This window comes from Ornithorhynchus anatinus, chromosome 11 (assembly GCF_004115215.2).
Source record: "Ornithorhynchus anatinus isolate Pmale09 chromosome 11, mOrnAna1.pri.v4, whole genome shotgun sequence".
Lineage (NCBI taxonomy): Eukaryota > Metazoa > Chordata > Mammalia > Monotremata > Ornithorhynchidae > Ornithorhynchus > Ornithorhynchus anatinus.
Window position 1 is genome coordinate 3,361,434 of NC_041738.1, and position 13,633 is coordinate 3,375,066.

The window sequence follows — 13,633 nt, forward strand, 5'->3', positions numbered from 1 at the left end:
GCCCTTGGGCTCATTTCCCTAGGCCAGACCGGGGTCCCCCACCGTGGCCTCGCCCGCAGCGGAGGCCTGCTCTCCCGATGCTCCGACCCCCGAACGGACCGTAAGCCCGTCAGAGGGCAGGGACTGTCTCTGTTACCGATTTGTCCATTCCAAGCGCTTAGTACAGTGCTCTGCACATAGTAAGCGCTCGATAAATACTGTTGAATGAATGAATGAATGAATGAATGAATGTCCCCGAGATTCAGCCGAAGCAGAGGTGGGGGGCGTGGACGGGTACCTCCCCCCGCCGTCCACCTTCTCCCTCTCGTCACCCGTTAAGGCCCGTTAGGCCCCGGGCCGCCTCCTCCCGGCAACCTCTCACCCATCCCCTTCCTCCTCTACCTTCTCCCCAGTCCCCTTTCTTCTCCTCTTTCCCCCCTCCTCTCCCCTCCCCCCCGACCCCCTTCCTCTTCCTCCTCCTTCCTCTACTCATCCTCTCCTCCGCCCACCCTCCCCTGCCGTCGCGTGGGAGGAGCAGTATCCGCACCTCAGGAGGAATGCCCAGCTTGCGTGGCAGGAGCGCCCCGGTCCTCGGGCGACTGCCTGGCAACCTCGGGGGTTTGCTGGGGGCGAGGAGAAGGGAAACTGAGGTCGGGGTGGGGGGGGGGGGGAGGACACGCCCCCTCATCCCACTCCCTTCTGTCACCTCCACCGATCTGGTTCCTCCCCCTAGCCCAGGGCCCCCAGGCCGAGGAGGGTCGAGCGGGCCGGCTGCGGGTCGCCCCGCCCCCGCCCTTCCCGCCCCCTCGTCCTCATCGGCCTGCCCGGGGGCCGCCCCGGCCGCTCGGCCCTCTCCGGGGTGGGTTCCGATCGGCGTCGCCCGGCACGCTCCACCTGCCGCCTCCCTCACTGTGGCTTCGTTGTATTTTTCTTTAATTCCCGCGCTCCTAGGCCACCAGCCTGGCTCCCACCTCCTCCAAGGCCACTGTTCCCCTAGCCAATCCCGAGGTCTCCATACTAAACTACCAATCTGCACTCTACCAGCCCGCAGCGGCGTCCGTGGCCGCCGTGGCCCAGCGGAGCATGCCCCTGCCCGCGGGGACGGCCCAGATCTGTGCCCGGCCCGACCCGTTCCAGCAGGCCCTCATCGTCTGCCCGCCCGGCTTCCAAGGTAAGGGGCCGACGGAAGGCGGGGACTCCCCCCCCCCCACCCCCAACCCGGCACCGGGGGACCCGGCGACCGACCCTCAGGTACCCCAGGATGGCCCCGCCCCAGATGATGTGGGAGACCTCCGACTCGGAGCGGCCAGAGCCCAGAGGGGTCCCGCAGCCCCCGAGAGGGGCGGATCCCCGGTCGAGGCCGATCCCGGTCGCCAGTCCCCCGTAGCCGACCGGCCTCCCCCTTCAGGGGAGGGAACCCCCGCCGCCTCGTCCCGGCCGGGTTTCCTCCGGTTTGACGACGCGCCGGAGGCAGGCGGTCCTGGGCCGCGACTCCACACGGGGTCACGACGGAGCCGGGCGATGGGGGGCGGGGAAGGCAAACGGGGAAACTGGGAGGCTCCCGGCCCCGCGGGGCTGGAAGGACGCAGGTGGCGATGGGACGAGCTTGAAGTCTACCGCCCCGGGGCGGGGGTGGACGGAGCCGAAACAGGACCGTCGTCCCCCCAAATCCCACCCGCACGTGAGAAGGGCAGCTGACGGGAACGGGTTCAGAACAAAGAGAAACGCTTCCCCCCGTGGTCGGAGCGGCGTGGGGAAGACTTTCCTACGGGAAGCCGGGTAACCGGAAAGAGCAGCAGATCCTGGGGAGGTCTGGCCTGACCCGAGAGCAGGCATTCCGTGCTGGGACCCCGGGGAGGAGTCAGCGATGGAACGGGGAGGGTCGGAGATGTCGGACGGTCCGTGCTGGGGCCCCGGAGGAGAGTCGGGGTCGGACGGGGGAGAGTTCAGGGGTGTCAGACGATCCACGCTGGGTCCCCGGGGGAGAGTCGGGGTGTCGGAAGGTCGGTCCCTCGCGACGCGGGGGGGGGGGGGGGCGGGCCGTCCACTTAGGGTGACCAGCACATGGCCCTCCGAGAGTCCTGGGGTCAGTCTAGAAATGACCCAGCTCGTGGTCTCGTGTCTCACCGCTGGAAAGTCAGTCATCAGTCCTCCTCTGGCCCTCCGCCGGGTCACACCGGTTCAGCTGGAGTTCGGATTCGATCACGTCCCTCGAAGGCCCCGACCGCCCCCCGAAGGGTGGGAATGGCCCGGGGCCCCTCAGGCGGAGCCGATCCCCGAGGTCCGGTCCGGCGGGAAGGGGGTGACAGAAGGTGAAAGCCTCACCGTCCTCTTCCCGTCCGTTTGCCGGAGCAGGGCTGCGGGCCTCGCCCTCCAAGCACGCCGGCTACTCCGTGCGCGTCGACAACGCCGTTCCCATCGTCACGCAGGCTCCGGGAGCTCAGCCGCTCCAGATCCAGCCGGGCCTGCTCGCCCAGGTAACTACCCGCCCCTCCGACCTCCTCCCTCAGCCCTTCCCGCCGTCCCCTGGCAGCGTCTCTTCCCGATCCTGGTCGGAAGCTCCCGGGGGTGATCGGAAACCCGGGCGAAGGAGGCCGGGACTCCAGCCCCGTCTGCTGCGTTATTTAATCCCGGTGGTGGGTAGTGGGGGGCGGGCGGGGTTGAGGCCCCAACTCTAATGCCCCCCCCACCGACCCCCGGACCGGCCCCCGGGTGGATAATACTAATTACGGTATCTGTCGAGTGCTTACTATGCACCAGGCACCGTACTAAGCGCTGGGGCGGATGCAAGCAGATCGGGTCGGGCGCAGTCCCTGCCCCTCGTGGGGCTCACGGTCTCAGTCCCCATTTTACAGATGAGGGAACTGAGGCCCAGAGAAATCGAGTGACTTGCCCAAGGTCCCGCAGCGGACGAGTGGCGGATCAGGGGTTAGAAGCCGTGACCTTCTGACTCCCAGGCCCGGGCTCATCCACCAGGCGATCCCGCTTCCGTATCCAACGCTCGGGCCCGGGAGTCAGAGGCCCCGGGTCCTAATCCCTGCCATCTGCCGGCTGTGTGGTCTCGAGCAATTGGCTTGACCTCTCTGGACCCGTTTCCTCATCTGAAAAGTGGGGCTAGAACACCTCTTCTCCTTCCCACGTGGGACGTGAACCGTGTCGTAACGAGATGGTCCCGTATCTCCCCGGCATTCAGCGCAGCGATTGGCACGTAGCGAGCGCTGACAAAAACGGCGCCTCTCATTAGTCTCAGGGACCCCGGCCCCCCCCCCCCCCCACCCCCTCGATGGGCCGGCCGGGCCTCCGAGACCTCAGGGGGAGCGTCAGGCCGCGGGAGCCGCGGACCCGGGGAGCGATTCCTGGCCCTAAGAGCGCCCGGGGGCCGGCCCGGTCCTCCCCCTCCCCGTGCCCCACAGCAGGCCTGGCCGGGGGGCACCCAGCAGATCCTCCTCCCGCCGGCGTGGCAGCAGCTGACCGGGGTGGCCGCCGCCCACGCCTCGGTGCAGCACGCGGCGGCCGCCGTCCTTCCCGAGACCGTGGCCGGGACCCAGCAGCTGGCCGACTGGAGGTGAGTGGGGTCCCTCGGGGCCCCCCACGGTCCGCCGGCGCGGGCGCGCGGGCGCGTCGCCCCTGTTAACCCTCGATCGTTCCCCCACCGCCCACCCCCGTCCCTTTCAGGAACGCCCATGCCCACGGCAGCCATTACAACCCCATCATGCAACAGCCCGCGCTCCTGGCGGGTCACGTGACCCTCCCCGCCGCCCAGCCCCTGAACGTCGGTGTGGCTCACGTCATGAGGCAGCAGCCGGCCAGCGGCGCCACCTCCTCCAGGAAGAGTAAACAGCACCAGTCTTCGGGGAGGTACGGCTTCGGGGTCGCGGCGGGAGCCGTGGGAGGGTTCCCGGGGGCCCGGGGGGTGAGGAGCTCCCGGCGTTGAAACCTAGGAGGACCACTTTTCCTCGAGGCCTAGCTGTGGGAGCAGCCTGAACCTCAAGAGGAGATGGGGAGGTCCCGGAACCCACCCGCTGCCGTGCAGGCGTTGAGGGGCCGGGGGTCCGGCAGGCAGAGAGGGCCAAGGGGCCCGGGCGGGCTTCCGAAGGGATTCCGGAGCGGACCCACCCGCTCTGGTCGCTGTTTGTTTTTTTTTTTTTTAACGGCACTTGTTACGCACTTGGGGACTTAACAGATACCATCTTCCGTCCTTATTACGGTGCCATTTTAGCGTCTCCTTGCTCGACGGTGCTCACCCGAGCGCTTACCGCAGTGCCTCGAACACGGGAAGCGGTCGGTACCAGCGGCGGCCCGACTGACTCGTCGGCCCGTGTCCCTGTCGTTGCAGAAACGTGTCGGCCTTCGAGGTGTCCTCCTCCTCCTCCTCCTCCTCTTCGTCCACCTCGTCCCAGACCCTCGGCTCCCCTCAGCGGTCCAAGCGGGTCAAGGAGAACACCCCGCCGCGGTGCGCCGTGACCCACGTCGGCCCGGCCTGCGGCCCCTCCGTCACCTGCGGCTGGGGGGACGGGGCCCCCGGCGCCCCCCGCGAGCGCCAGCGCCACACCATCGTCATCCCCGACACGCCCAGCCCCGCCGTCAGCGTCATCACCATCAGCAGCGACACCGACGAAGAAGAGGAACAGAAGCACGCTCCTCCCCCCAGGTGAGGCGGGCGGCGCCCCCGGGGGCGCCGGGCTGGGTTCTCCGGCGCCGCACAGGCCGGTCGGTGGCGCCGCCCTGCGCCCGTCGACCCGGAGGTCCGGGGGCAGGTCCCTCGCGCTCCCTTTCCGTCCTCTGACGGTGGGTCAGGGTCCACTTTGTCTCGCCTTGCCGTTAGCCAAGCGGCTGTACTGAGGGAGCACCGACTCAGAGCAGAGCACTGTCCTCAGCGCTTGGGAGAGCACCGTGGCAGACGGCGGTGTCGTCTAGTGGGTAGAGCCTGGACCTAAGAGGACCTGGGGTCCAATCCCGACTCCGTCACTTGTCCGCCGTGTGACCTCGGGTCAGTCGCTTCACCTCTCTGGACCTCAGTCACCTCATCGGCAAAACGGAGATTAAGACCGTGAGTCCGTGAGGGACGAGGACCGTATCCAATCTGATTACCCTGCATCCGCCGCAGAGTTCGGAACAATGCCTAGCACATAGTAAGAATTTAACAAATTCTCTCTTTTTTTTAAAAAAAAAAAAAAAAAAAAAAAAAAGGATCCCTCAAGGATTTTACAGAGAGACCGTCAAGTCAGTCAACTTATGGTGTTTACTGAGCGTCTGCTGCGTCCCTCTGGACTACGCTGATTATGGGCGGGGAACGTTCCCGTCGACTCTCTTGTATTTTACTTTCCCAAGCGCCTTGTACGGTGCTCTGCCCATAGTGAGCGCTCAGTGAACGCTACTGATGTTGATGATGGTGCAGTGCACCGTCCCGACTGCTCGGGGAAGTACAGTAGAGTGAGTAGACGGGATCCCTGCTCTCAAGGAGCGTACAGTCTAACGGGAGAGGCAGACATTACAGTAAAGTACGGCCCATCCGACCCCGCTCGGGCACAGGGTAGGCAGACCACTGGGCGGGCGGGCGGGCGGTTAGTCGTTGCCCGGGGCCCTTGAGTGGCCCCGGGGCTCCTCCGTGTGGAAGGCGGAGGCTAAAAATAGCCCTCTACCGCAATGCCCGGCCCCCCGGGCCCAGACGGATCGGCCTTCCCCCGCTGGGTATTTTGACCGGGAAGATCAGTCGGTAGAGCGACCGCTGGAGTCTGCGGCGGGCCGGGCCTCTGGGGGACATCCCGGACCCACAGCCCCGCTGGGGGAGGTGCCGTCTGGGCCGGCGGGAGGGCGTCCCCAACTGCCGAGGGTGGGATCCGGCGGGAACCTAGAGCTCCGGGGGCGGGCGGGGACACCGAGTCTCCGAGGCGGTAGGCGGGAATGCTGCCGTCTCCCCCGACGGGATGCTCGGGAGGAAGGGCCCGCTTGGCACGGCGGGCAGAGCTGAGTGGGTCTCTGGGCGCCCCCGCTCTGTTTCAGAGCAGGGTCCCGTCCCCCAGCTGGCGGGCGGAAGGAGCAGAGCGAGGCCGGGCCACCTGCCGGGGGACTACCGTCCCAGGCTTCGCTTCGCCAGTAGCGTGGCCGTGACCCCGAGCGGCAGGGAGCCATCCGTCGATCGCCTCTGTTGGATACCTACGGCATGCAGAGCGTGTACCGAGCGCTCGGAAGAGGACGACAGAGTCGGGGGGCACGATCCCTGCCGTCGAGGGGTTTGTGGCCCCGGAGGGGAGGTGGGTGCTCAAACAGATGGACCGTACAAGATGTGAACTTAGGTGAAACGGGGGTGGCGGAAACTTAAGTGCTCAGGTGGGGCAGAGATAGGGTGCGGAGAGGAGGGGCGAGTCAGGGAAGCCCCCCCCCCCCCCGGAGGAGGCGGGGTTTCAAGAGGGCTGTGAAAACGAGGAGACGGGTGGGTTTGTCAGATGTGAAGGGGGAGGGCCTCAGCAAGGTGTCAGCGGTAGGAGAGATTCGAGTGGGGCATCGTGAGCGGGTAGGGGCGAGAGGAAGCAGTCGACAGGCCGGGGGCTCTTGGGACTCGGAGTTCGTGGGCGGGGAAAGTGTCCGCCAACTCCGTTGGAGTCCACTCTCCCGAGTGCTCAGTACAGCGTTCTGCACCTCGCAAGTCCTCAGTAAGCACCGTGATGATCCCCTTAAACCGGATCGACCCATCAACTTCCCCTAGCGGGCTTGAACTGATCTATGGACACTCCTCGAGGAAACTTGTCATTCCGTTATTCTGGACCGCCCGAGCAGTGCCCTGCGCTGAGTGGGTGCTCAGTAAATGCTGCTATTATATTACTCCTATTACCACCCGTCCTCCTGCACTCGTGTGTGGGTATCTGCGTGTGGGTTTGTAGAGCCAGTCAGTCGTGCGGGCCTTGTTTATTTTGGGCTAATCCTGGACGTATTTCAATGTCTGTCTCCCCCACCGGAGTGCGAGCTCTTCGTGGGCAAGGGAGGAGCAGCGTGGCTCAGTGGAAGGAGCCCGGGCTTGGGAGTCGGAGTTCATGGGTTCGAATCCCGCCTCCGCCGCTTGGCAGCCGGGGGACTGTGGGCGAGTCGCTTCGCTTCTCCGGGCCTCGGTTCCCTCATCTGTAAAATGGGGATCAACCGTGAGCCTCACGTGGGACGACCCGATGACCCTGTATCTCCCCCAGCGCTTACAGCGGTGCTCTGCACCCCGTAAGCGCTTAACAGATACCCACGTTATTATCGTTGCTTTCCCAAGGTTAGCGCACCCGGGGCTGGTAGCCCCAAAGGGTGCCCGGTACATATCGCCGCTCCTGCCCTGCTGCGTTTGAGCCGCTCGCCCGAATGAACAATACAGGGGTTCGGGTTGGGGCCGGGGTGGAGGTGCCGGGGCGGGGGCTGGGGCAGAGGGCACAGGGCTGAAGAGGCCCCCCCCCCGGGAGATGGAAGTCTGAGCGGCCTCTCCCACCCCCTGAAGCCCGACCTCCCCCCGCCACCCCGGAGCAGCCGACCCATCTGCGGAAGCGCGGGTTGCCGTGGCGACAGAACGCGCGGCGCGCGGAGACGATTTTCTGGCATTAGCAGCCGGGCGCCGCCATGGGGAGGAGCCTCCGGAGCCGCTCCCTGCCGCGTCCTCCCCCTCCCCTTCCTCGTCTCTTCGCCCCCGAGCCGGCTCCCGAAATAAGGGGAATTCTGGCTGCGCCGGGGTACGCGGCTGAATGAACTCTCGGGGGTGATCTCCGGAATGTAGGGGGTTCCCTACATTTTATGGCGGTCTTCCTCGTGCCCTATGTGTGCGTGAGTGAGACAGAGAGAAAGAGAGAGGGTAGTTAAAAATGCAAGTATCTAGAGTTAAAATAGGTCAAAAAGGGGCCCTAGCAAAGAGATTCGCCGAGGACGGTTCTGAGCCCGGCCACCTGACCCTACGGGGTCAGCCCTGGAAGAGTCCAGATTTAACGATCCATAAATCAATCAGTGGTGGTATTTACTGAGCACTTCTACGCGCAGAGCGCTGTACTGTAAATGCTTGGGAGCGTACAGCGCGGCAGAGTCGACAGACGCGTTCGTGCTCTCTCTGCTCCTCTCTCCTTTTCCCTTTCGCCACCCCACTCTCTATCCATCTTGAGGACACGCGTGTGCTTTCTCTGTCTCCCCGAGGACGCGGGTCTGCGAATGTGAGAAGAGAAGCAGCGTGGCGCAGTGGAAAGAGCACGGGCTTTGGAGTCAGGGGCTCGCGAGTTCCAATCCCAGCTCTGCCATTTGTCAGCCGTGTGACTGTGGGCAAGTCACTTCACTTCCCTGGGCCTCAGTTCCCTCGTCTGTAAGATGGGGATTAAGACCGTGAGCCCCACGTGGGACGACCCGATTCCCCTGTGTCTACCCCAGCGCTTAGAACAGTGCTCGGCACACAGTAAGCGCTTAACAAATACCAACATTATTATTATGTGGTTTGGGCGTCTGCGCGCGCCCGGGCGAGCAGAAGCACGTCCAGGGCTCTGAACCGAATGCTTCCCGGGTGACTGAGAAATAAAAGATGATGATAATTATTATGGGATTTATTGAGCTCTCACTACGTGCCGAGCATCTGTACTAAGCACCGGGGCGTCCGAGCCGACGCAGTCCCTGTCCTACGAGGGGCTTACGGTCTCGGTGCTGTGCCGTCTCTCCCCTTGAATTAGAGGATCTTACAGTCTCATGGAGGAAGGCAAACAGCTACCAACTTCCTGATATGCAACAAAGCGAGAGGTGCGATAAAAATAAACAAATAAGTAAATGATGGTACTTGTTAAGCGCCCGCCTTGCGCCAAGCACCGTCCCAAGCACTGGGGCAGAGACGAATTAATCGAGCTGGACACTGTCCCTGCGCCACATCGGGCTCACGTTCTTAATCCCCATTTTATACAGACGAGGTACCTGAGGCACAGAGAAACTAAGTGACTCGCCCGAGGCCACACAACAGAGAAGTGGCGGAGCCGGGATTAGAACCCGTGGCCCTCTGACTCCCAGGCCCTTGCTCTATCCAGGGCGCCACGCCGCTTACGAAAGTAAATGAGAGTAAAGGGGGGAAGCAGCACGGCCTAGCGGAAAGAGCCCAGTCCTGGGAGTCAGAGGCTCTAGGTTCCGATCCCGGCTCTGCCGCTAGTCGGCTGCGTGACCTCGGGCGAGTCACTTCCCCTCGCTGTGGTTCAGTTACCTCGTCTGTAAAATGGGGGATTGAGACTTAACAGATACCTTTTTTGAGAAAAGGCCAGTCCTAAGGAAAGGAATAAAAGTGGATCAGCCCACGTCTGCCGGCGTGAGCGGGGGGCTGACGTGACCGGAAAGGAGGGAGATCTAGCAGGGAAGACTTCCTGGAGGAGGGCTCGGGAGGGCTCAGGGCTGCCCGGAAGGCGAGGAAGGACTTGGTTGGGCAGATTCGGGCGGGGACAGGATGCCAGGATGGGCAAGCGCATCAACGGCGGATCAGAGGCGGGAGAGGCAAGACCAGGGAATGGCTCGGAGGTTTGTCCGGGAGGAGTGGTGGGGTAGCGAGGTAAGAGAGCAAACTGTTGGTCGGGGGATTCCGTTCCGTGACGGCGGTGGCATTTGCTAAGCACTTACTACGTGCCGAGCACTGTACCGAGCGCTGGTGAAGACACAAAATAATCAGGTCGGACACGGTCCCCGTCCCACGTGGGGCTCCCAGTCCAAGCGGGGAGGGAGGACGGGTATGTCCGCTTGTGAGAACCAGACTCTCGGGGGGGGCACCTCCTCACCGACAACCCCCCTGCCGCACATTCTCCTCAACTCCCTCTTCAGCTGGGAGGGCCTGCTCCTCCCTCGGAGCCCAGCCGGAACCTGTCCAGATTACGCAAGAAGAAATGGGGAGCGTAATAGGGTGAGGGGGGAGAGGGAGAGAGAGAGAGAGAAGGTTGCATTTTAGCTCAGCTGAGTGTCAGGCATCGTACTAAGCCTTTGGGAAATTCCCATATCTAAGTAGGCACGATCCCTGCCTGCCCCTGAGGAGCTTACAGTCTAGCGGGGGGGGGGGGGGGGGGGGCACCCGCTGGGCCCTGGGCACTTCACTGAGTCTGTGGAAAGATCCCCCAGCAGCCGTCCAAGGGCCGACGGTCTGAGGAAGGCGACGGAGTCGGCCAGAGCGAGAGTGGGAGGAAGAGCGAGGTCGCAGCGGGAAACGGCGGGGCTGGATCCGCCGTGGGTGGCGGCGGCCCAGTCCGAGCGACCCGGTGGATGAGGCGGGCCCCGGGGGGAGCCCACTCACCACTTGGGGGTCCCCAGCACACGAAAGGCGAGCCAGGGAAGCCTCGGCGCCTGCCTCTCTCCCTTCGGCGCTGGGGGCCCCTCACCCGGCCTCTCGACGTCCCCGTCCCCGGCGTCGGGCTCACCGGGCCGGCCCCCCGGGCTCCTGACGGCCCCGTCCCCGGCACCGGGCTCGGCGTGCCGGCCCCCCACCCGACCTCCTGACGGCCCTCCCCGTCCCCGTGTGTTTCAGCGCCCCCTCCAAGCCGAGGAAGAACGTCATCAGCTGCGTCACCGTGCACGATTCCCCCTACTCCGACTCCTCCAGCACCAACAGCCCGTACCCCGGCCGGACCCGGGCCGCTCACCCCAACGCCAACGCTTACGATGGCAAGGGGGCACTGGGGACACCCGGCGGCGGGAACCCCCGGACCATCATCGTGCCGCCCCTGAAATCCCAGGCCGGCGAGGGGCCGGCGGAGGGCGACGGCCCGTTCCCGGGTAACTCCCGCCGCCCGGCCCGGCCCGGCCCGGCCGTTCGGACCCGGGCGGAGGTCATCGGGGGCCAGGGTCCCGCGTCGGGATGGGGGCGGAAGGAGGGGGCGCTCTGGGGATCCGAAAATTTCCGGGGGGTATCAGAATAGAGTGGCAATCCACCGGGGAGCCCGCGGATGTCTAAAAATAGTCTCGGCCCCAAAACGCTACGGAGCGGTCCGCCCTTCCCTCCCGCGACGTAGGAAGCCGGCCGGAGCGGAGTCTGTTGGGCGCAGACGAGGGAGGGTGGGGGCGGGTCCCCGCTGGGATGCCCTCGGTTCAGGGCCGGGATCTCGGGAACGGGCCTCAAGGAGCACCTGCCCGGCGGGGCCTCCGGGAGGGACCCGCTCGCCTGTCCACCCTACCCCGGGCACCCCCACGCCGGCCGGGCCCGGCCGCCGGCCCGGACCCTGCTCTCCCCGACTCTCTTTCTCCGGCTCCGCCCCCCGGCCTGCCGTCCCGACCTCCTCTCGGGGGGCTTCCGGCAGGCGACGGTGGCCACGCGAGCGGCCTGCGGCACGGCGGGGGGGTTCCCGGGAGGCCCCCCCCCTCCCCCGGGTGGCACGGGCCCGGGCCTCGGCGGCGTCGGGGGCGGTCAACCTGCAGCGGGAAATTTTCCCCGTCTCTGACCAGCCACCACCGGCCACCACTCCTCCTTCGCGCACAAGTCCAAGTCGTCCAGCACGGTGACCTCCACCGGGGGCCACCCCGCGGGGACCACCTCCACGACCGCCGCCTACAGGCAGCAGCGGCCCGGACCCCATTTCCAGCAGCAGCAGCAGCAGCAGCAGCAGCAGCAGCAGCAGCAGCCCCTTAATCTCAGCCAGGTGAGCAGCTAATGAGAGTAATCCCCGCGGTATCACTGTGGAGCACTTACTATGGGCTAAGCACCACTTTAAGCACCGGGGTAGATCCGTTCGGGCCCGGTCGCCCGAGGGACCCGTCTAAGAGGGTGGGAGGGCGGGTCTCCCAGCCCCATTTTTCAGATGGGGAAACCGTCGCGGAGACGTCATCCGCCTGCCCCGAGGTCGCCCGGCAGGCAGGTGGCCGGGCTGGGCTCGGAAGCCGGGTCTCCCGGCGTCCGGTCCCGTGCTCTTTCCGCTGGGCCACACTGCTCGATGGGGGCGTTGGGGGGGCGGGGGGGGAAGGAAGAGGGCTTCCAGCGTCGGGTAGCTCTCCCTGGGGAGAAAAGGGACCACCCCCGGGGGCGGGGGGCAGCGTCTCGGATAGGACAGCCCCCGACCCCTCCGGGAACTACCGAAGTACCGGGAAAGCGGGCAGTCCGAAAGCGAACGGGAGTCGCGGTAGACCAGATGGCTTCAGTGGGGGGAGGACGGTCCTCGGGGTCGCCCACCCCCGGTCACCCCCGGCCCTAACCTTCCACCCGGGGCCGGCCGCGGGAAGGGGGGCTTCCGTCTGCGGTACGGGAGGGCGGGGGGCCGTTCTCCCAGGGGAAGAGGTTGGAGGGTTTTGGCCGCCCCCCCCCCCCCCCCCCCCCCGTGGGACTCCGCCCCGCTCCGATCCCGGCCGGGGCGTGTCGGGGAGCTCCAGGCCGGTGAGGATCCAGATCCGGCCCCGGCCGACCCCGTGGTCTCCGCACGTCCCCGCGGCCGGTCTGGCCGGTGCGGGGGGCCGGGCCCGACCGCCCTCCCCCTGCGGGGGGTCCCCCCGGCCGGACCGGGCGTCGGCCTCGGCCACGGACGGGGCTCAGATCTAGGGGGGCTCCGGCCCGGGATTCCCGTTCTGCGGGATACGTCCCGGCCAGTGGGCGGCCGGGAGGGGGTGGCCCTACCCCGACCGGGCCGGGGTCCTCCGACCGGGGGCGTCGGCGATCGCCCTCCCCGCCCGTCGTCCGGGCTGACGCGGGTCCCCCGACCCGGCCCCCGGGGCCCGTCTCCCTCCAGACGCAGCAGCACGGGCCGCCGGACCGCGGCGGGGGCCCCCGGCGCCAGCAGGCCTACATCGCGCCCACCGTCGCCCAGGCCCCGTACTCCTTCCCGCACGGCAGCCCGAGCCACGGCCCCGTCCACCCGCACCTGGCGGCGGCCGCCGCCGCCGCCCACCTGCCCGCCCAGCCCCACCTCTACACCTACACGGCCCCGGCCGCCCTGGGCTCCGCCGGCACCGTGGCCCACCTGGTGGCGTCCCAGGGCTCCGCCCGCCACGCCATGCAGCACCCCGCCTACCCGGCCGGCATCGTCCACCAGGTCCCCGTGGGCGTGGGCCCGCGGGTCCTGCCCTCGCCTTCCATCCACCCGGGCCAGTACCCGGCTCAGTTCGCCCACCAGACCTACATCAGCGCCTCTCCGGCCTCCACCGTCTACACTGGATACCCCCTGAGCCCCACCAAGGTCAACCAGTACCCTTACATCTAAGCCCGGGGCCGGCGCGTCGGCGGGGCCGGCCGGACGGTCCCGGGGGAGACGTCCCCCGCTCGGCCCCGGGGACCGAGGCCCGGGCCCGGCTCCCTCTTCCGCCGGGCGGGCCGCGGCCCGCGGACCCCGCGGTCGGGCGGGGGGCCTCCACCGTCGGAGGGGAGCCGACCGAGAAGCGGACCCTCGGAGGAGGGGCCCGGGACGCGACCGAGGGGACCGGGGGGGGGGGGGGCGGGAGGGGATCCGTTCTACGCTTTTTATTTAAAAAGAGAAAGGGGAAAAAAAATATCGGCCACACAGACGAACCACGAACTGTTCTCCGCGGCACGGGAGAGGAGAAGAGGAGGGCGGTGGGGCCCCGGAACCCCGGGCGGCCCCCTCAACCGGCGGAGAGCTCTCCCGACACCTGGGAAAGACCGTTTCCGCCCGGGAGCGGCCCGCTCCGGCGCCCGCTGCCGCCAGGAGTTCCCGACGGGGATCCCGGGGCGTTCCGAACCGATTGACCGTAAGAA

General features: G+C 66.8%; 1 protein-coding gene across 7 annotated transcripts in view; it reads left to right on the forward strand.

The window, feature by feature from the left end:
* Positions 1-13,323, forward strand: part of HIPK2 (homeodomain interacting protein kinase 2) — a 53,747-nt gene extending 40,424 nt beyond the window's left edge. For 3 of the 7 annotated variants that reach the window (XM_029075300.2, XM_029075303.2, XM_029075302.2), the window contains exons 8-15: positions 931-1,150; positions 2,335-2,456; positions 3,393-3,544; positions 3,655-3,837; positions 4,316-4,630; positions 10,466-10,713; positions 11,380-11,573; positions 12,651-13,322. In XM_029075300.2, the coding sequence (XP_028931133.1) occupies positions 931-1,150; positions 2,335-2,456; positions 3,393-3,544; positions 3,655-3,837; positions 4,316-4,630; positions 10,466-10,713; positions 11,380-11,573; positions 12,651-13,121 (1,905 nt within the window). In that variant the 3' untranslated portion in view covers positions 13,122-13,322. Of the gene's footprint in view, positions 1-930; positions 1,151-2,334; positions 2,457-3,392; positions 3,545-3,654; positions 3,838-4,315; positions 4,631-10,465; positions 10,714-11,379; positions 11,574-12,650 lie in introns of all 7 variants that reach the window. The other 4 variants (XM_029075305.2, XM_029075306.2, XM_029075301.2 and 1 more) reach the window with 4 other exon arrangements.
* Positions 13,324-13,633: the final 310 nt, after the last annotated feature.